Raw genomic sequence first — 21957 nt, 5'->3', positions numbered from 1 at the left:
ATGGTCTCGCTCATCATCTAAACTCAGCAAAAAAAGAAACGTCCTCTCACTGTCAACTGCGTTTATTTTCAGCAAACTTAATATGTAAATATTTGTATGAACATAAGATTCAACAACTGAGACATAAACTGAACAAGTTCCACAGATGTAACTAACAGAAATTGAATAATGTGTCCATGGACAAAGGGGGGGGGGGGTCAAAATCAAAAGTAACAGTCAGTATCTGATGTGGCCACCAGCTACATTAAGTAGTGCAGTGCATCTCCTCCTCATGGACTGCACCAGATTTGCCAGTTCTTGCTGTGAGATGTTACCCCACTCTTCCACCAAGGCAACTGCAAGTTCCCGGACATTTCTGGGGGGAATGGCCCTAGCCCTCACCCTGCGATCCAACAGGTCCCAGACATGCTCAAGGGGATTGAGATCCGGGCTCTTCGCTGGCCATGGCACAACACTGATATTCCTGTCTTGCAGGAAATCACACACAGAACGAGCAGTATGGCTGGTGGCATTGTCATGCTGGTGGGTTATGTCAGGATGAGCCTGCAGGAAGGGTACCACATGAGGGAGGAGGATGTCTTCCCTGTAATGCACAGCGTTGAGATTGTCTGCACTGACAACAAGCTCAGTCCGATGATGCTGTGACACACCGCCCCAGACCATGATGGACCCTCCACCTCCAAATCGATCCCGCTCCAGAGTGCAGGCCTCGGTATAACGCTCATTCCTTCGACAATAAACGCGAATCCGACCATCACCCCTGGTGAGACAAAACCACGACTCGTCAGAGAAGAACACTTTTTGCCAGTCCTGTCTGGTCCAGCGACGGTGGGTTTGTGCCCATAGGCGACGTTGTTGCCGGGGATGTCTGGTGAGGACCTGCCTTACAACAGGCCTACAAGCCCTCAGTCCAGCCTCTCTCAGCCTATTAAGGACAGTCTGAGCACTGATGGAGGGCAGTTGTTGTTCCCATCCTGTACCTATCCCGCAGGTGTGATGTTCAGATGTACCGATCCTGTGCAGGTGTTGTTACATGTGGTCTGCCACTGTGAGGACAATCAGCTGTTCGTCCTGTCTCCTGTAGCGCTGTCTTAGGCGTCTCACAGTACAGACATTGCAATTTATTGCCCTGGCCACATTTGCAGTCCTCATGCCTCCTTGCAGAATGCCTAAGGCACATTCACGCAGATGAGCAGGGACCCTGGGCATCTTTCGTTTGGTGTTTTTCAGAGTCAGTAGAAAGGCCTCTTTAGTGTCCTAAGTTTTCATAACAGTGACCTTAATTGCCTACCGTCTGTAAGCTGTTACTGTCTTAACCGTTCCACAGGTGCATGTTCATTAATTGTTTATGGTTCATTGAACAAGCATGGGAAACAGTGTTTAAACCCTTTACAATGAAGACCTGTGAAGTTATTTGTATTTTTACGAATGATCTTCGAACGACAGGGTCCTGAAAAAGGGACGTGTCTTTTTTTGCTGAGTTTATATAAAATTTCCCATTCTACCAGATTGATACGTACACACACACATTAAGCGTATGTGCAGAAACACATACAATATACCCACACAAATATACATACACTTGTTTGACCACTACTTCACAAAAACATTTTGCTGAAATTTTGTAAACATACAGACAGGCACGAATGCACACACAGACAACACACATACACAGTTTTCAATCCTTAACTTTTTATGCTGAAGATACCAAAACATTATTCTATTTGAAATTAAGAACTAAGCTATTATGTGGGTAACCTTTGTCTAACACCAGATCAGGATTTGAACTAAAGCCGTATAAACTTTCTCTATATTGTTGCTGGTTTGTTTTGGAGTGGATTCTCTACAAACCAAAAATTTCATTAAAATATGTTTTCCTTCAAAACCACACATTTGTTCCAGTGCCTTTCTTTTGTTTAATCATAAAATAGAATTAAAATAAAGAATCTTAATACTGTTCATTTTCTCTATATCACTTACAACAACATATCCTTAGAAATATCTACTTGCTACCATTCACAAAACATGAGTCGTCAACAATGAAAAATAGATTTTGAAAAGCACATCAGGGATTCTAATGGAATGTAGAGATCCTTGATCATTGTGAAGACTCCATCTTGAAATTCTCATATTCAGTGTCTTCCACTGTTCAGCCACTGGGATCTCCATCTGCCAACTCCATGATAAACCTGGGAGCGGTGAAATTAAACATGTTGACCCTACTGCAAGGCTTACAGTGGAACCCTCCACATTGCACATTCACCTTCTTCCCTCCAAGTCTGATAAGTCCAAGTCCTGATCCTCATTTATTGCAGCAATCCTCCAGTTCTCTTAGAGCATCTTCTAGAATGCATAGCAGCATTAATCCTTTTCTTCATCAGTTTGATATTGTCTCCTCTGTCCACTGTCTGTCTCTTAATAATGGCCAATGCAGGTGGATGTTGCCTAGTCGCCTTGTTTTTGTCCCTCCTTGTCCCCACTAAGTCCCAACGTGAGTAAGGCCTAGGCTACAGTGCTAGGGGTAAGGCTGGGCGCGGTGGTGGCCTGGTTTTGGCCCTTTTTCCTCCTTCCGCCTCCCTTGCCACCCTCTCTTCCTCCTTTTCCTCCCTCTTTGCCCCCCTCTCTGCTTCCTTCTTTTCCTCCCTCTTTGCCACCCTTCTTGCCACCCTCTTTGCCCTCGTGGCCATGGCCTCGGACGTTTTCTTTGTCTCGCCTCCTCTGCTGGTCTCGTCGCTCGCCCTTATTCTTATTCCCATCTGGATAGAAAAACAGATTGAAATGCATTATAACACGACTACGACACCAAAATAACAGGGTAGTTGGGCTCAGCTTTTATAAACAGGGCTTTGAAGGTGTGTGTTTTAAGTACAGTAAAGTCAGAATGAGCTTGGTAGGCCTTGACATTAACCCATTAGCCCATATTCACAACAGTTCAACAACAAGTGGCATTGTGTGGCTACCCCAGTTCCTAGCTTTCCTATCAGGCCCTTTTAATACCGGCCAATTGCCACAAAGCCCCAGGTATGCAGCTCAGGATCCAGAGCCTTTGATAAATGCCACCATGACGCAACACAGTGCTGCATTGGTCTGACAGGAAACACACAGCAGTGTCATAACGACAGGCCGGAAAACAGTAATCAAGCCTTTGTGAGGAGTGTGGCCGCGACTCCGAGCCGGACACGTCTTAACACTCGCAGAGACAATGGCTGATGGAACATAATAGTTCATGTAAACAGTTGGGAGCCGGTCGAGGTGAGCTCCTTTCTTAATGTCTGCCTTCCCTCTCCACTCCACCTCCCCCCCGCCTTCCCCTCCTCTTTCTCTCACTCTCGCTGCAGGCTGTTGTCTGGACTTCCACCTGGCACACAGTTTAAGTGCATAATTGCTCCCTAAATACAAACATCCATTAAGAGTAGCTTTCCAGAAAACCATTCAGGAGAGGATAAAACAGAAGAATGAAAGTAAATCAACACGGTTGAAGTGGAGTGAAAGAGTCCTTCATGTCCTGTACATACAGCTATAGATTGTTCAACATGCGAGCACTCATTGACATCCTCTTGACATTGTTGATGTAAATTGCGCTACGCCACTACACCGCTAAGCCACAATGAGGTTAACATGTTGGAGCTCTAATGACAGCGTGTGTGGGTGTCTACGTGTGTGTGTGGCTTGTTCGTGTGTTCGATCAGGCGTGGGTATAAACAACCTTTCACGCACATAAACGGGAATGGATGTTTGTGTCAGGTGTCAGACAGTGGTTGTTTATACTGGGCTGATGAGTACTCCCACGATGAGAGGAAACTGGGCAGTTAGGCTGAGGGATGTTTTCTATGAACTTGTGTGTTGAGTCTCCACGTTCCCTAGAAACAGAGACTCTAAACACTCACTAAGGGGGCTGGACAGCATTCGCTAAGGCTAACTGTTTGACAACAGGAGGCTCATGGAGCATTCTTGTTTGTTTGCTTTAATAATATAATATTATATTTAAACAATAAGGCCAGTATACCACGGCTACAGGTTGTTCTTATGAACGACGCAACGCGGACTGCCTGGACACAGCCCTTAGCTGTGGTATATTGGCAATATACCACAAACCCCCGAGGTGCCTTATTGCTATTATAAACTGTCTACCGACGTAATTAGAGTAGTAAAAATACATGTTTTGTCATACCCGTGGTATACCGTCTGATATACCATGGCTGTCAGCCAATGAGCATTTAGGGCTAGAACAACAGTTATATAATTAAGCAATAAGGCCCAAGGGTGTGTGGTATATGGCCAATATACCACGGCTAATGGCTGTTCTTATGCGCGACGCAATGCATCGAGCCCTGAATGCTGATTGGCTGCCATGGTATATCAGACCATATATTAGCCGTGGTATATTGACCATATACCACACCTCCTCGGGCCTTATTGCTAAATTATATAACTGTTGTAATAGGCCTACGCCTATTTTCTCCATTCTGCACCACGTGCTTTGTTAGCTTGTTTTCTAAGTAATTTGTTTGTTATTTGAATGTATTTGAAAGTACGCAAAGACAAAAAGCCTTGATATTACTCAAATATGCCCCCATCTCAGTATAAACCAATGAAAATCCCTATTTAGTAGACCTGCAAACATTTACGTATTTAATGGCGCATATTTTGAATAAAGAGACCCCTGAAACTAAATGAGTTTCAATAAGCATTCCTATCATTTATTTAACGAGGACCTGGCAGGAGCACAGGTGTGCAGTTTCTTTCCCTTTGTTCGGTAGAAAACAGGCAGAGGCAGACCTAATACAGTAGTCCACTAACTAGAAGTAGTTGATGTTACTTTTCTTGAGACACGCGGGGCCAAAGTCATTAAAGCATCTGTCTCTGTAGGGCCCTATTGGCCAGTTGGCTCCTGACATTGGGGGCTGTGTCACATTTCTTAGGGGAGTGTTGACAAGACTTGATTACTAGCTTTGTTATGTATGCATGTGTTGACTGCCTTGAGTAAATAAACAATTTCTGGGAGATTCATTTCTCCTGCTAATGAAAACAAAATGGAGACCATTTGAATTTGGAAGACATTTGTTTCTGTTTAGAGTAATGTGCTATAGTCAGTGAACCTGGGGAGTTACAGTAAGGGCCGTTTGTGTGAGTGTGTACAGCAGGACCTGGGCTGATTCTCTCACTGTGCAAGGACTTAATTAGACCCGTGACAAGCCCGCTAATGGACCGAGGGGGACTCCATCAATTTATGACAGCCATGATTGAAGCTCCACTCCATCCAAGCTAAACAACTATGGCCTGACAAAAGCAATCACGCATTTAGCAAATTCTGTTTTCGTGCGGGCCCATTTGTAAAAATCTGCAGGAAGAAAAAGGGGAAAGCTTGGCCAAATCGACACAAAGCGTGAGATCTGCAGACCAGTAAATCACTGGTGTTATACAAGCACTGCCCCCTGTGTTTTTTTACAGCGGCCCCGTCGGCCAAGTCTTGCAGATGGATTTGCGTCCTCGCTAATTTAGCACATGGCAAGTTTTTTTTAAGCACATGAAAAAGGGCTTAGTCAAGGTCATGATACCCGTCGCCTATGAATTCATTCACATAAGAACATTTATTTGTTATGCGCCTTGACAGGAGATACTTACTCATTTTCACAACAGTGTATTCTGACACCAGAATAAGGAAAACAAGTCGAAGCTAATGCCCATCATCTCTCAATGTCAAGCTGTCAACATTTCACAACTGGAGTCACATCATACGTCTCAGACTCCTGAGTCCTGACACACCACAGTCAATTGTTCCAACATGGCATCCCGTTCCCTCATTTTCCCTCCTTTCACAACACCACTCGCTAAGTTTAGAAATGTGGCATTCCGCACTACTCATTTATGGGGCAGTTTATAATATTTCACTGTTAATTACTCTTCTCAATCCATGGTGGAAATTCTTTACAGGATGCAGGCGTCAAGCAGTGTAAATTTGCCTCTCATTTCTCAAACAGTGCTGTCCTGGTCCTGTCCAGTGTGAAGCAAGCCCACTCCTCCCTGAAGAATTACAAGCAAGAGCTCGTATATATCCTCCCTCTAAGGATTTCTACATCTAATGTTGTATAATGTTGTTTCTGTATTTTCACGTATTCCATCTGTTACATATTGCATAACTGACATGATTCTTCATTGATTCTTTACAATGGGTAAACTGCCATTTGTTGAAAACTGTTAATCAAAATAGTAGCAGCCCTGAAATCCAATAAGAGTACCACCCGCTCATAAAGTTTGGGAATATTGTTTGTTTACTGCACACTAAGTCCTTGTAAAGAAATGGAAGCTTCCAACTTTGATTCAACATGTACATTAATTAGCTGCCAAATAAAATATTCACATGGATTAAAACCAGGAATTACAGTGGGAAAAGTAGGAGATAGAAACAGTGGCCAAATGGGCCCGTTGCCAGCTGATCCAAGCCATACAAAACAACTCCTTTCACTTCAAATCAACATTTACAAATCAACTCCAAACCTTTCTCTACCTTTTTATTGGGTCGATCACAAGGCTAAGCATCTCAGCCATGCTGGTCAATAAAGTTTTGATTGGTCCGTTTTATTTTATAAGGCAGAGTTCATTGAAACTTACTGACCGGGCCTCCCGAGTGGCGCAGCGGTGCTAGAGGCGTTACTACAGACCCGGGTTCATTCCCGGGCTGTGCCACAACCAGCTGTGGCTGGGAGTCCCATAGGACAGCACACAATTAGCTCAGCGTCGTCCGGGTTAGGGAAGGATTTGGCCGGGGGGGTTTACTTGGCTCATCACACTCTAGCGACTCCTTGTGGAGGGCCGGGTGCCTGTAGCCTGACCCCGGTTGCCAGTTGAACAGTGTTTCCTCTGACACATTGGTGCAGCTGGCTTCCGGGCTAAGCTGGCGGGTGTAAAAGTACAAAAATAATACAAAAAAATACAAAAATAATACAATAAAAACACTTACTGACCAAAGGAGAGGCCTTTTGGTTTCTTGACTACTTGAATAAACTCCATCTTATAAAACCAAATTCTACTAGAAAAGTGTTATGTGCCAAAGAACAACAACGGAGTAGTACTAATTAAAGCATGATTAATGTGTTATCAAATTGAGTGTTACCGGGCAGATTTTTAGCTTAGCAACATTAGCCAGCTCTGAAACAAGATGGTGGATGAATGATAAAAGCTAGAGCAAACATGTCAGAGCCATGTAAACCTCACGCCTCGTTGAGCTTCAAAACAAACAGTCCAACTCCAGCTCTTATCGTCGTCCAACTCTGCAGTGCACTGCATGGCACCCTCCCATCTACCTTGCCTGTTTGGCTCTTTAGGAGTGTTTGTTTACATGGTTCCCAGTCAGAGGCTCAGTGTCCTTACTGAGCCAACACTTTTGAAGTTCCAGGTCATGGTCATACAGGGGGTTAGAGCAAGGAGTTTATGACTTCATCAGAAAAGGTGCTAATCACAATATTATTGACTTTGTAGTTGTGTTGAAGTGTTGTTTTGTCATCTTTCATCTACTGTCTCATTCCTGTCCTTTATCCATCCATATATGAATCTGTTTCACTCCATTTCCTCTCGTTGCCACTCTCCTACTGTAGGTATGTGTTAGTCCTCACCTCCTTTTCCACATGGTGTCTTCTGCACTGTGCACTTCTGTCTCTCAGTCTGTGGAGCACATGGCCGGGGGGATGACGCAGAGACCGTGTCAGGGCTGGAGGCATGAAGAAGCTCTTGCATTCTGGTCTGTGTGCCTTTCTTAAAGCCACACGTCTTGTTCTTCTTCATACAGGGACCCCATGGGCTCCATTCGCCCAGTTCACATTCTACAGGTGGGATAGAAAAGAGGACAGAAGTTAAATACAGTTTTAGATGCACACACATAGATGACATGCAACAAGCCCCAAGTGAAATCCAGTAAGCTTTAGATTTCAACAGGTCTTACATGTTCACAGAGAGAAAATAATGCAGAGGAACTTATCTCACCCAAATCAGACATCACTCATTTGGCCTTGTCAAGCCCAAAGCCTCTATGTTACCAAGTCTGTCCAGTTTATCTAGAGACCTCAACTGTTTTACCCCAAGTGACATGCTGTTGAGCTTAAGTCATGACTCCATCTGTCAGGAGCTGGTTTCAATCGTGGGGGAAATTTCTACCTTTTCTGGGAAAATATTTGGACTTTTTTGTGAAAGGCTGGGGGGTGGGAGGGGATGAAGCAAGCAAACTTCATACTGCCAAAAACAATGACAGGGAAATTAGAGAATATATGACAAGAGCGGCTGGATTGAGCACTTTTTGGAAGGTAAGGGAGCAGGGGCAATGCCAGAATGTCACCCTGGGTGTTGAGAGCTCCTCTCTGAAAAGTCACGTGGCCTGGGGCATCCAGCTAGCACTAGCCTTGCAGAGTAATGCCATTAGTGCTCTATTTGCTTACTTGCGACAGAAATCATTTCAAAAGAAATCAATAAAATGTCCTTATCATCCAGCAGGCCTCCCTCAGAAGTTCAGCTCGGTCGCTGGTGATTGAGAAACAGCAGACAGAGAAAGAAGAACAGAGGAGGAGGAGAGCTCAACAGAACACAGCTTCTCCACGTCAATGAAGTCTTGAACTTAACTCTCATATGGCAGACGATATTCATCCGACAGGCAGAACATACTTGGCTGCTGATAGCTGAAGGGTATTTAGTATACCATGTGTGATGGGTTAGGGTGAACGGGGTGCATTATGGGGTCAAATATGCACCTGAGAAACATTTAAGACTTTGTGACAGGCTCTCAACACAAAAATTCATCACACTTAACTTCATATGCTTAATACTCAATGTATGGGTAGTGTGGGACTTACAGTAATATTCTCTGAGCCATTGAGATTGTGAACTAACATTTTAGCCATCTTATTCAAAAGCTAATATGTGCCAAAAGGCAACATGCCCTTAAACTCATAGTTCATAATCCAGTTCAGTGTCAGCTGTGAGTGAAGCTGTGGCAGGGGGTGAAAGGAAGAGAGGTCAGAGGTCACTCACCTACACACTCCATGGTACCATTGGTGGTGCTGAGGCCTTCAGGGCAGCTGGGGTAGCATCGCCCTCTGTGCGAATATAAGCCCTCCTTACATTTTGTGCAAAAATTTCGATTGAAACACTCCTCACAATTCTCTATTTTACATTCTGAAAGGAAAAGGGGGGGGGGGGAAACCATGAGACAAAGAGAGGAGAGAATGAGAAAATTAAAGCGCACTTAGTTGAGTTCATATTCATTGTGTTAACATAGTCATGTACACGTTGCATTAACTGACAGCATAACACATCACTGTTCATTGTTCTGGCTTCAAGCTTCCGTGTTAATACAGAATAATACAGTATTACTATACAAAAACAGCAAAGTATGTTTAAAAAATGTGAAGCCTTTCTGCTGCACGAAAGGATCCTCTTCTCCTCGGGGGAGGACAAGAATGTAGCCTGATTTTTATCTCCTATGAGAGATTTATTAGTGATAAAACAATGGGGAGAGACTCTTGGGGGGATTCTGCATGAATAACACCCATGTCTTAAAAGCATATGCATACCACGGCTACATTGTTTGGAAAGCGGGTGGCCCGAGTACGGGCCAAGAGTAGAGAGCACGTCAGCGGATTTCCAGAGGTCTCCACACACCTTTGCCTCGTTAAAAACTCAGCTTCTCCAGTCAAACAAACAACTACTTTAAATTGAGGGTAATTATGGGCACGGGAGAATGAAAAACAGACACCTTAGAGGACTACCAAGAGCCCCCCTTTCTCATCCCAACCCTTCTCCTAGCCCACCTTTTTCATTACCATCATTATCTTATTCTGAAATAATAACATTTTCTCTGCCAAAACCAGAGTGGAGAAACAGAGGCACGCTAAGCGAAGGTCACAGATGTAATCCTTACATCTCTGGGTTGGAATATCTGTGAATATCCAGTCACAAAACACTAGACACCTTTCCCATAAACAACTAAAATAAAGAATGTCTAGTCGGCTGGAGTCTTGCCAGGAGTTCGAAACGAGCTAAAGGGAAGAATCCTCGTTGGGATTTTAATGACCTAACCTCAATTATTACTTTAAGCTCTTGACAGCTAAATTTGACTTTAGTGATGTTTGGAGAAAATACTTTTACAAATGTAGACATAATGTAAAACAAATGTGGCTAAAAAGACATCTTGGGGATTTCGATATGTCCTAAATGGAAGCGGCTGACTGGATACTAACAGCAGGTTAGCCACGGAGAGGCTTGAGAAGGAGGTGGAGGAGACTAACCAGCATGCACAGCGGCCTTTCAGGATTCAGTGGACAACATTGAAACAATAACGGCTAAGGTTAAGTTAATTTCAAGTGACAGTAAAACATTAACAAAAATGTGGGGATTAGAGTAAGCCAGAAGTTTTGTTGTTTTTATCCAAATTTGACTATTTTTCCAAACCTACTTCCTGAGTACCTAGCAGACAGACATGCTCTGAGTTTATGGCCCTGTGTTTATGTTCACATACAGTACACGTACAAATGTTTGTCAGGCTATTGCAAATCCCCAAATTCACTTTTAACAAGGCACACCTGTTAATTGAAATGCATTCCAGGTGACTACCTCATGAAGCTGGTTGAGAGAATGCCAAGAGTGTGCAAAGCTGTCATCAAGGCAAAGGGTGGCTACTTTGAAGAATCTCAAATATAAAATATATTTTGATTTGTTTAACACTTGTTGTTTACAACATGATTCCATGTGTGTTATTTCATAGTTTTGATGTTTTCACTATTATTCTACAATGTAGAAAATAGTAAAAATAAAGAAAAACCCTGGAATGAGTAGGTGTGTCCAAACTTTTGACTGGTACTGTAATATGGAGAACCACAGGACACCTCTGTTTGTTTCGAGACTACTAGCAAATCTTGGTCATGTTCACATTTTAAAATGTTTTGCAACAGAAAACTAAAATGGGTGTTTCTTATTTGGACAAGTCCAGTTATTCCCTCCCATTTTCAGTCAGATTTCTTCAGTTTGGTGACTAATGAACATGACTTATGATTCTGTGCCTTATGACTGATGGAGAAAAACTAAAGGGCAATACCCCTGAACCATTTCAGTTCCATATTTGTGTTGCATCATGAGTTTACCTGTTAGGAAGTTTGTTTGTAATAGAAATAAACGAAACATTACAGACATCTGCTATTAGGTTGTTGCAACATCATCTATCTAACAAAACAACTTTCATACACCAAAACAACCTACATGTTCTTCTTGTAACAAAATATAATGACTACAAGTTGCCTTGCTCTCTAATTGCCTATCATCATACTCACTTTCCTAAAAAATGAGAAGTAGATATAATTTACCTTTGAAGAGGCAAGTTTAGTTGTATGATTCACAAGGGAACTTGCCAAATGAATAATTCAGTTGTGTCCAGAAAAGTTAAATTTACTTTAAAAAGATGGATGTTTTGATACATAAATGGTAAAACTCAATGAATAGGGACTGTGAACTGGCATGAACCCCTGGCTCGCGAGACAAAATAAAAAAAGACATCCTTGAAAAAAACAGACAAACAGTGCATTAGAAATGTTTTTCTTTTGAGTTTCTTCCATTCCTGTTTTCCACCCACAAGTAAGAGAAAACAGACCACGAGCCGGGCTCTTGGCACCCCTGGTTCAGAAAAAAGGTGTTTGCGCCACCAGAACCAACATGGAGTAGTTTTGTAAACATTAACATGTACACATGTATACCAACCCTATTCCAACCCACACCCCTTAAAGGAGGGCTGGACCTACTGATTTGTTCTCTGTATTTTTGCTTGCTCATTAAGAAATGCAGCTGCCTTGACTGAAGCCAAATGAGAGTTGTCTTGTGGGTGTGGTTTAATGTGGGTGTGTGTGTTTACATGTGGGAAGTGTTAGTACATTTACTCTGCAAAAACAGTACAGTGTCACGCCCTGACCGTAGAGATCCTTATTATTCTCTATGTTTGGTTAGGTCAGGGTGTGATTCGGGTGGGGAAGTCTATGTTTTTTGTTTCTTTGTTTTTGGGCGAGTGTGGTTCCCAATCAGAGGCAGCTGTCTATCATTGTCTCTGATTGGGAATCATACTTAGGCAGCCTGTTTTCCACCTGTGTTTGTGGAGGTTATTTTCTGTTTAGCATTCTGTTGCCTGACAGAACTGTGCGCTTTCGTTTTTTCGCCTTTTGTTATTTTGTTTGAGTGTGTTGTGAAAATAAAGAATCATGAACACTTACCAAGCTGCGCCTTGGTCCACTTCTCTTTCGAACGACGAGCGTTACACACCGTTACAGTCACTCACCCTTCTAGATAACTTGAAACAGTCTAACCAGGTCTTGTGTCTGGAATTAGCCTAGGCCAACTTCTTTCGCCAATTAGCTTCAGCAGGCTGGTGTGCGACCGTTGAAAAAGTGGTTTGACTGGATAGCCCATGTCACGGGCTCGTTAGGGATCATCAATAAATTACCCAATGTAAATGTCATGTTTTAGTTCTCATTGAATGCTTTCAATATGAATTTCTACAATTTCTAATCAGTTTAATGGTTTTTAAGTCATTGACATTTGGAGCTATTGAAATGTTCAAATATTGTCCCATGTACACTACCGGTCAAAAGTTTTAGAACATTGTAGAATAATAGTGAAGCCATCAAAACTATCAAATAACACATATGGAATCATGTAGCAACCAAAACAGTGTTAAACAAATCATGTCTCAGTTCAAGGCCCATCTCCAGCTTGACAGATACTATTTGCTGGTCTTTATGAGTGTGTTGTCGTGTTGCATGTCATTGCTGTGGCTGTGGTCATGTGGTGAAGAGAGCTCCTTCCACACATGGCACAGCAGTTCAAAGTGGAAATTACACCTCACTTCCCACTGGACCACATTAGTGCCCATTGTGTGTTTACCATTATGGTGACACATTGAGATGATATGCATGTTGTACTGTGGAATATCTTGAATATTATTGGATGTGGTTTGTTTTGTCCAACACAGAAAAAATGTCAATACAAATATTGGAAACCTTCTTACTGGGGCTTTCCTGGTCAGTTCACATCATAGTCACGAAAAACTCCTCGCCCTACTTATGACACAATGTATTTAGAAAACAAACAAAGTCCAAGAATCCAAACTCACGGATGCATCTGTTGGTATCGGGAGTCCGCATGCCGAAGTATCCCTGTGGGCACGAGGCGAGGCACACGCCTATCTGGCGGATGTCGTTGCGCTCCAGGAGAATGAAGAGTTTGGGCTTACATTTTATACAGCCATTGTATTCGGAACATCGCTCACAGCCATTTGAGCAAGATGGTGGCCCCTCAGTGCTAACTGTGGAAAGATGAGGGGAAAGAGAGAAGGAGAAAGACAACAGTCATTAAAAACCAACATATAAGGTCCAGTTACCACAAAGTGAATAAAGAGAAGTGTTTATCTGTTGGCTACAAACACTAGATTCAACACTGGCAGTATCAGTGAGGACATGGCCCTTTTCTATTTTTGCACCACATAGCCATAAACCTGGCAGTAGTTCATGTTGCAGCTAATCTAACCAGGGGCCATGCCAAACATCTTTGTTTGAACAGTTTTCTCACTGTTTACTTGAAACTGCTCGCCGGAGATCCTAAACAGATTTTAGTTGAAGAAGCCCGGGTGTTTGGGACTGACATCCCGCGATGATCGATTCCACATCATGCCATGACATCACACAGCAGGGGCCCCCCCGGGGTCAACTAAAAGTGACTCAGCCATCGGGATCTTGCCAATTACACGAACGTGCCAGACAAAAAGGGAAATGCGCAAAAATGCATTAAGTTTCTTCCCAACACTTCTATACAGAGCCGAACATGTTTTGGTGTTTTAACCATCCGCCCACGAAGTTGAATATAACAATCTAAGAATTTTACTGAGCCACAAAACGCTGTCTCAAAGCACCCCATCTGCATTTGGCTCTCATCCACATATAAGCCCATGATCATACTTCATATCCCTATTCCCTCATCTTCCCAAAAGGCTAGAACTCAGACACTCTGCTCTGCTGCAGCCAGTAATTTAAATGATTGCTCAGAAAGCGTGTCAATATGCACATCCTGTTTCGAGGGGCCATTTGGTGCCAAAATGGCGTTCATCCCGGTTGATTTTCAGGCCTATGTGATATCAGCATCTAAATATACACACACACTGCAATCAATCTGCCATCCCTGTCTCCCAGAGATAAGTTGGGATGGTAAAAGCTTTAAAAATGTTCTCCCCGCAAATCAAATACACCATGCCTGAGTCATGGTAACCTCGCATAGGGATACAGCCAAAGTAGCCATTACACAGCCAGACTCTTAACAATTTAATAATGATAAAAGTAACAATCACACTGTGTAATAGTTAACCAAAAGGTGAGGGGGGTGTTTGCGGGTTGTGACACTATTGTCTGGGAATGGAATGCCATGTACAGTGAGGGAAAATGTATTTGATCCGCTGCTGATTTTGTACGTTTGCCCACTGACAAAGAAATGATCAGTCCATCATTTTAATGGTAGGTTTATTTGAACAGTGAGAGACAGAATAACAACAAGAAAGTCCAGAATAACACGTCAAAAATGTTATAAATTGATTTGCAATTTAATGAGGGAAATAAGTATTTGACCCCCTCTCAATCAGAAAGATTTCTGGCTCCAAGGTGTCTTTTATACAGGTGAGCTGAGATTAGAAGCACACTCTTAAAGGGAGTGCTCCTAATCTCAGCTTGTTACCTGTATAAAAGACACCTGTCCACAGAAGCAATCAGATTACAAACTCTCCACCATGGCCAAGACCAAAGAGCTCTCCAAGGATGTCAGGGACAAGATTGTAGACCTACACAAGGCTGGAATGGGCTACAAGACCATCGCCAAGCAGCTTGGTGAGAAGGTGACAACAGTTGGTGCGATTATTCGCAAATGGAAGAAACACAAAAGAACTGTCAATCTCCCTCGGCCTGGGGCTCCATGCAAGATCTCACCTCGTGGAGTTGCAATGATCATGAGAACGGTGAGGAATCAGGCCAGAACTACACGGGAGGATCTTGTCAATGATCTCAAGGCAGCTGGGACCATAGTCACCAACAAAACAATTGGTAACACACTACGCCGTGAAGGACTGAAATCCTGCAGTGCCCTCAAGGTCCCCCTGCTCAAGAAAGCACATATACATGCCAGTCTGAAGTTTGCCAATGAACATCTGAATGATTCAGAGGACAACTGGGTGAAAGTGTTGTAGTCAGATGAGACCAAAATGGAGCTCTTTGGCATCAACTCAACTCGCCGTGTTTGGAGGAGGAGGAATGCTGCCTATGACCCCAAGAACACCATCAAACATGGAGGTGGAAACATTTTTCTGCTAAGGGGACAGGACAGCTTCACCGCATCAAAGGCACGATGGACGGGGCCATGTACCATCAAATCTTGTGAGAACCTGGTGAGAACCTCCTCCCCTCAGCCAGGGCATTGAAAATGGGTTATGGATGGTTATTCCAGCATGACAATGACCCAAAACACACGGCCAAGGCAACAAAGGTGTGGCTCAAGAAGAAGCACATTAAGGTCCTGAGATGGCCTAGCCAGTCTCCAGACCTTAATCCCATAGAAAATCTGTGGAGGGAGCTGAAGGTTCGAGTTGTCAAACGTCAGCCTCGAAACCTTAATGACTTGGAGAAGATCTGCAAAGAGGAGTGGGACAAAATCCCTCCTGAGATGTATGCAAACCTGGTGGCCAACTACAAGAAACGTCTGACCTCTGTGATTGCCAACAAGGGTTTTGCCACCAAGTACTAAGTCATGTTTTGCAGAGGGGTCAAATAGTTATTTCCCTCATTAAAATGCAAATCATTTTATAACATTTTTGACATGCGTTTTTCTGGATTTTTTTGTTGTTATTCTGTCTCTCACTGTTCAAATGAACCTACCATTAAAATTATAGACTGATCATTTCTTTGTCAGTGGGCAAACGTACAAAATCAGCAGGGGATCAAATAATTTTTTCCCTCACTGTATGTTGGGACAGTTTTTTGACCCTGCTGATAGAGGTCAAGTACTAGAGCATGAGCAGCCATATTACTACTCTGGATGAGGTGTTCTCGAACCAGGACAGACTGGTACAGAACATACAGAGATGATGTGATGAAAATATGTTCTGTAAATTCAATGCAGATATGTCAATTTCTCATTTCTAATCTATAAACAGCTTCGGTCCTAACATATAAAGGCTGTTGCGCGTGGCAAAGTTGGAGCACCTGTTTCCCTGAGTCTAACTCCTACAAGATGAGTTACCCTAAATCATACACGTCAACCACATGATTATCTACCTGCCAGCCAACAGCAGTGGGTAACATAGTCTGTGGGTTAAACCATGCCGGGTCAATCTCACTTTGTGTCTCAGTCTCTATAAAGGGCGCTCTAGTATATTTTAAATAACCCAGAAAATAAACTTGAAAAAAAATCACTTCAAAATTCAAGGGGGAACACTGTTCACCTGGGATAAAGCTCTTACATGATAATTGACACATGATTCATAGGTCATTGCTAACTCATAAGGTATGGTAAAACACACTTTGGGCATCAGAAATATATATTTATTGTGTAATGAAAAGACAAAAATTCGAGCAAGACCCATCTGATTAGCCTCTAGCCTTTCTTCTGGACATCTATTGCCATGCCGAAGCCAAGCTCTATTTACCAAAGCCAAGCTCAATAAAATTCTGACCTCTCCTGACTGCTTGGATGTTTTTGTGAGGTGGGGGTGTAGGGGTGCAGAGGCTGGTATCCTCTAAAAGCTCTTCTGAGGGAAAAGGCATTATATTATAACCAGTGGTAATGCCTTGCACTGAGATTCACCCCGCTCTGAGGGCAGACACTGAAGCTGAGAGTAAGCTCTGTCTTTGTGGGTGCATGAGGTCAGAAAAGTGTTTATAAAACTACTTGAAAACCAAACACAACATGGTCCAACAACCATGAGCTGAAGTGTCAGAGAGTTGTTCCACTCAGTGCCCCAGAGGCAGACATGGAGAGAACTGTGGTGCTGAAGCTCTAGCCGTAAAACCCAGGGTGAATCCGCCTAAAACCCGACTATAAACATTCTTAATACCCATAAAAGCTCAACATAAACCAAGAAAGGCATAATCATAAAAAGAGGAAGAAAAGAGGGTCACTCAAAGACAACTGAGGCTACCATAATCCATCTTGGCAAAACAAATAATGAGGATCTAGAAAAATAAACAACATGTAATCTTTACTGCGGCCATTAAATGTTTATAAGAAATGTACCACTGTGGCTCTCAGAGGCTGCATGGAAACCAGAGAAAGAGTGAGTGTGAAAGAGAGAAAGGGATTTGGTAACTCACTCCGTCTCTGCCTCCGTCCCTTTGAGAGCTTGAGTCCGCTGTCGCTGTGACCCATGGAACCGAGAAAGACCATCGCCAGAGCCACCAGTCCCAGCTGCATAGTCCCTGGTGCTGACCGGCCACGCGGGGTCCCCCCTGCAGGCAGACGGATCAGGCGGGGGGCCCCTTCCACTCTGTGACAGGTGGATCACTCTGCCGCCGCTGCTGCTGTTGCTGCTCCTCCCTGCTGCTTCCCTCCCTCTGCTGCTTCTGTCCGCTGGGTCTCTCTCTCTCTCTCTCTCTCTCTCTCACCCACTCTCTGTCTCTCACTATCTCTCTCTACGGGCTGCTGCGTCCGCAAATCCCTTCAGTAGAGGATTATGCTGCTGCAGCTGCAAATCCAAACATGCCCGGGGCACAAGCCATAACGGTGGTGTGGGGGGGGTCGGTTGACGATGTAATGGAGGAGCGATGCGTGGTGTATGAGAGGAGAGGAGGAAAAAGGAGGAGAGGAGAGTGTGGCACTCCTGTCGGTTCAACCCATGAAGACTCGGCGGGGCTAGAAGTGGAGCAGGCAGCCTGTTGGAGGATCGCCAAGGAGCGTTTGGTGTGAATGAGAGCCCGAGCCCCGGAGCATGTGTCTTATTAAAGATGCTCTGAGGAGGCGTGGGGGGAGGGAGAGGAGTGGGGCTGCTAATAGAAGCTGGAGAAAGGTTCTGGACTCCTACGCGTGACAACACATCTGTCTGTGCCAGGACCTGCTGGAGAAAAGAAGAGAAAATATGAAGAAAAGAGAAAAGAAGAAGAGAAAAGAAGAGCAGAGAAGAAGAGAAAGGACAGACAGAGAGAGAGAGAGACACACACAGGCAGAGAGAGTGTCACGTTCTTGAAAATGATCGGAACAAGGCGCAGCGTGAGTATAGTTCCACATATTAATTTAAGTGAAACTAACAAAACTTAGAAAGACTGAGGATGTAGTGCCCAAACACACTAACAATCAATCAATATCCCACAAAACAAAGGTGGGGAAATAACTACCTAAATATGATCCCCAATCAGAGGTGACAATAAACAGCTGCTTCTAATTGGGAACCATATTAGCACCAACATAGAAATAGACATACTAGATCACTCCCTAGTCACACCCTGACCTACTACACTATAGAGAACCAAGGGCTCTCTATGGTCAGGGCGTGACAGTACCCCCCCATGCACTGGAGGCCTAGTGCGTGGAGCCGGTACAGGTGGCACCGAACTGGTGACACGCACTTCAGGGCGAGTGCGGGGAATAGGCACAGGACGTACCGGACAGGGGAGACGCACTGGAGGCCTGATGCGTGGAGCCGGCACAGGTTGCACCGGACTGGTGACACGCACTTCAGGACGAGTGTGAGGAGCAGGCACAGGACGTACCGGACTGGGGACACGCACTTCAGGGTGAGTGCGAGGAGCAGGCACAGGACGTACCGGACTGGGGAGGTGCACTGGAGGCCTGATGCGTGGGGCCGGCACAGATTGCACCGGACTGGTGACACGCTCTTCAGGGCGAGTGCGAGGAGCTGGCACAGGACGTACCGGACTGGGGAGGCGCACTGGAGGCCAGATGCGTGGAGCCGACACAGGTTTCACCAGACTGCTAACCGGATCTTCTGGTCGAATGTTGAGCAGAACACACTTGCACAACATCTCTCTCATCTCTCTCTCTCCCAACTTCTCCATTGCCTCCCTGACATTGCCTCCCGGTTTCGCATCCACCCATCACTTCTTCCCATGTCCAAAACTCCTTTATCTGGTGAACACGCTGCTTGGTCCTGGTTTGGTGGGATATTCTGTCACGTTCTTGAAAATGATCGGACCAAGGTATAGTATAGTTCCACATATTTATTTAAGTGAAACTAACAAAACAAAATAACAAAACTTACAAAGACCGTGAGGACGTAGTGCCCAAACACACTAACAATCAATCAATATCCCACAAAACACAGGTGGGGAAATAACTACCTAAATATGATCCCCAATCAGAGGCAACGATAAACAGCTGCCTCTAATTGGGAACCATATTAGCACCAACATAGAAATAGACACACTAGATCACCCCCTAGTCACGCCCTGACCTACTACAGAGAGAGAGAAAGAGACACAGACAGAGACAGAGAGAGAGACACACACAGACAGAGAGAGAGACAGAGAGAGAGAGACACACACAGACAGACAGAGACAGAGAGAGAAGACATGAGCTCTAAAACACCAAGCCATTAAGTTAGCATGTCAAGAGAAAATCCACCTCTTGGCCAAGACTGAAACAGATAAAAGATTTTGTAACAAGAACGGAAATTATATAAATTCCAACCAACAGTGAACCAATGATAAGTACTGGAATTCAAAGACAGTAATTTGATTCCTCTGTTTTTTTTAAACTACTTTGAGGGAAAATGTATTGAAACATTTCCAAAGTACACAGTATTACATCTGATAAGTAAAAGACTTGTTTGGGGCAATCAGCGTCCATTTGTCTTTTGACCTGAAATCAAAGCATAAGATAATGCACTTTCTTTCCAGATTTAAATGGACCTCAGTCATTTCCAAGCTTTGAAATCGATGCAGATTCATTCAAATTATTAGCAGCTATGGCACAATGAAACAAAATACCACAAATAGTTTTGGGTCGCTTGCTACACTTCCAGTTGCCTTTGGAGAAGAGAGTTGATTTGAAAAATGTGTTTGCTCCATTCTTAAAATAAAATAAAATAATGAAAAAACACAATAGTCCTTCTACAAACACTTGGAATGAACAGCCTTGTAACATTGGTGCAGAGATCTTCTCAGATAATGTCAAGCTATATTTACAGCTCTTGCACACGGAAGACATAAGGCATAGCTTGTCTGGAACAGTGCAAACAGGGTCTCCTACCCCAAGGGTGAAACAGCAAAACAAGGCCATATTTGGCTGTTGTACTTATTGTGGCTTGTGAATCATACAGAGTAGGCCTACAAAGACAGTTCTTAAAGAGCAACTTCCCCTAAAAAAACAACTTCTCATTTAGAAAACAGCCTATGTGGCATAGATATGAGTCAGAAACATGTATTCTACTGTCAAAATGTACTACAAAGTGTAAATAGGATAATTTTGGTCATAGTCAGTCTTGAACAAAACATAGTTGTTGTTTTTATTACTTGTGGCCGTGACTGCATCACAATATAAATTAACGTTGGATTTGTTTCAGTCCAGGTCACATACCGACAGCACAGAAGAAATCATCAATACTGGGGGCAGCTAGCTGCATGGTTGACTTTGGATATCCCTATGGGGCTAGTTAGGGACCATCGGGTAAATTACAAAATGTACATAGGACAATTTGTTAAGATTCCAATAGCTCCAAATTCCAATGACTTAAAAACCTCAAACCAACTATAAATTGTAGAAATTCATATACAAAATGATAAGCATTTAATGAAAAAACTAAAAAAGGTGTGCAAATATTGTCTCATTTACATTGTGTAATGAATTGACGGTCCCTAACTAGCCTCAGAGATTGGATAACCTTGGATAACCTTGTATAACCTAAGTCAAACCAATTTTGCCACAGTTTCACACCAGCCGACTGAAGCCAATTGTCTAAATAATTTAGCTCTCTCTTCCCACCTGCAAACAAACACGAGACATGCACATCAATCCCCACCCTGAAACCAACTCGCGTTTGAATTCAGTCATGGCCGCTAGCATTTCTTAATGAACCAAATCTAAAACGAGGCCAAATCAGAAAGTGCAGACTAGAGGTCGAACGATTAATCGGAAGGGCCGATTAATTAGGGCCGATTTCAAGTTTTCATAACAATCGGTATTTTTGGACACCGATTTGCCGATTTGTTTTTAATTTACATTTTTACTTTTTTTATACACCTTTATTTAACTAGGCAAGTCAGTTAAGAACGCATTCTTATTTTCAATGACGGCCTAGGAACGGTGGGTTAACTGCCTTGTTCAGGGGCAGAACAACATATTTTTACCTCGTCAGCTCGGGGATTCGTTTTTGCAACCTTCCGGTTACTAGTCCAACGCTCTAACCACCTGCCTTACATTGCACTCCACGAGGAGCCTGCGTGGCAGGCTGACTACCTGTTATGTGAGGGCAGCAAGAAGCCAAGGTAAGTTGCTAGCTAGCATTAAACTTATCTTAGAAAAAAACAATCAATCTTAACATAATCACTAGTTAACTACACATGGTTGATGATATTACTAGTTTATCTAGCGTGTCCTGCGTTGCATATAATCGATGCGGTGCCTGTTAATTTCTCATTGAATCACAGCCTACTTTGACAAACGGGTGATGATTTAACAAGCGCATTTGCGAAAAAAGCACTGTCGTTGCACGAATGTACCTAACCCTAAACATCAATGCCTTTCTTTAAAATCAATACACAAGTATATATTTTTAAACCTGCATATTTAGTTAATATTGCCTGCTAACATGAATGTCTTATAACTAGGGAAATTGTGTCACTTCTCTTGTGTTCCGTGCAAGCAGTCAGGGTATATGCAGCAGTTTGTGCCGCCTGGCTCATTGCAAACTGTGTGAAGTCAATTTATTCCTAACAAAGGCCATAATTA

At 43.4% G+C, this 21957-nt stretch overlaps 1 protein-coding gene across 1 annotated transcript in view; it reads right to left on the bottom strand.

The window, feature by feature from the left end:
* Positions 1-1492: 1492 nt before the first annotated feature.
* The window catches only part of LOC115176912 (R-spondin-1), a 32657-nt gene continuing 12192 nt past the window's right edge, over positions 1493-21957 (bottom strand). The window contains exons 3-7 of the mRNA XM_029737304.1: positions 17370-18109; positions 13139-13330; positions 9019-9162; positions 7614-7820; positions 1493-2756 (exon numbers count right to left, since the gene is read on the bottom strand). Coding sequence (XP_029593164.1) covers positions 2503-2756; positions 7614-7820; positions 9019-9162; positions 13139-13330; positions 17370-17469 — 897 coding nt within the window. The 5' untranslated portion in view covers positions 17470-18109 and the 3' untranslated portion in view covers positions 1493-2502. The remainder of the gene's footprint in view (positions 2757-7613; positions 7821-9018; positions 9163-13138; positions 13331-17369; positions 18110-21957) is intronic.

The sequence above is a fragment of the Salmo trutta genome, chromosome 3 (genome assembly GCF_901001165.1).
Source record: "Salmo trutta chromosome 3, fSalTru1.1, whole genome shotgun sequence".
Taxonomy (NCBI): Eukaryota; Metazoa; Chordata; class Actinopteri; order Salmoniformes; family Salmonidae; genus Salmo; species Salmo trutta.
Note: the sequence above shows the minus strand (reverse complement) of the source record. Positions and strands in the feature narration are given on the sequence as shown.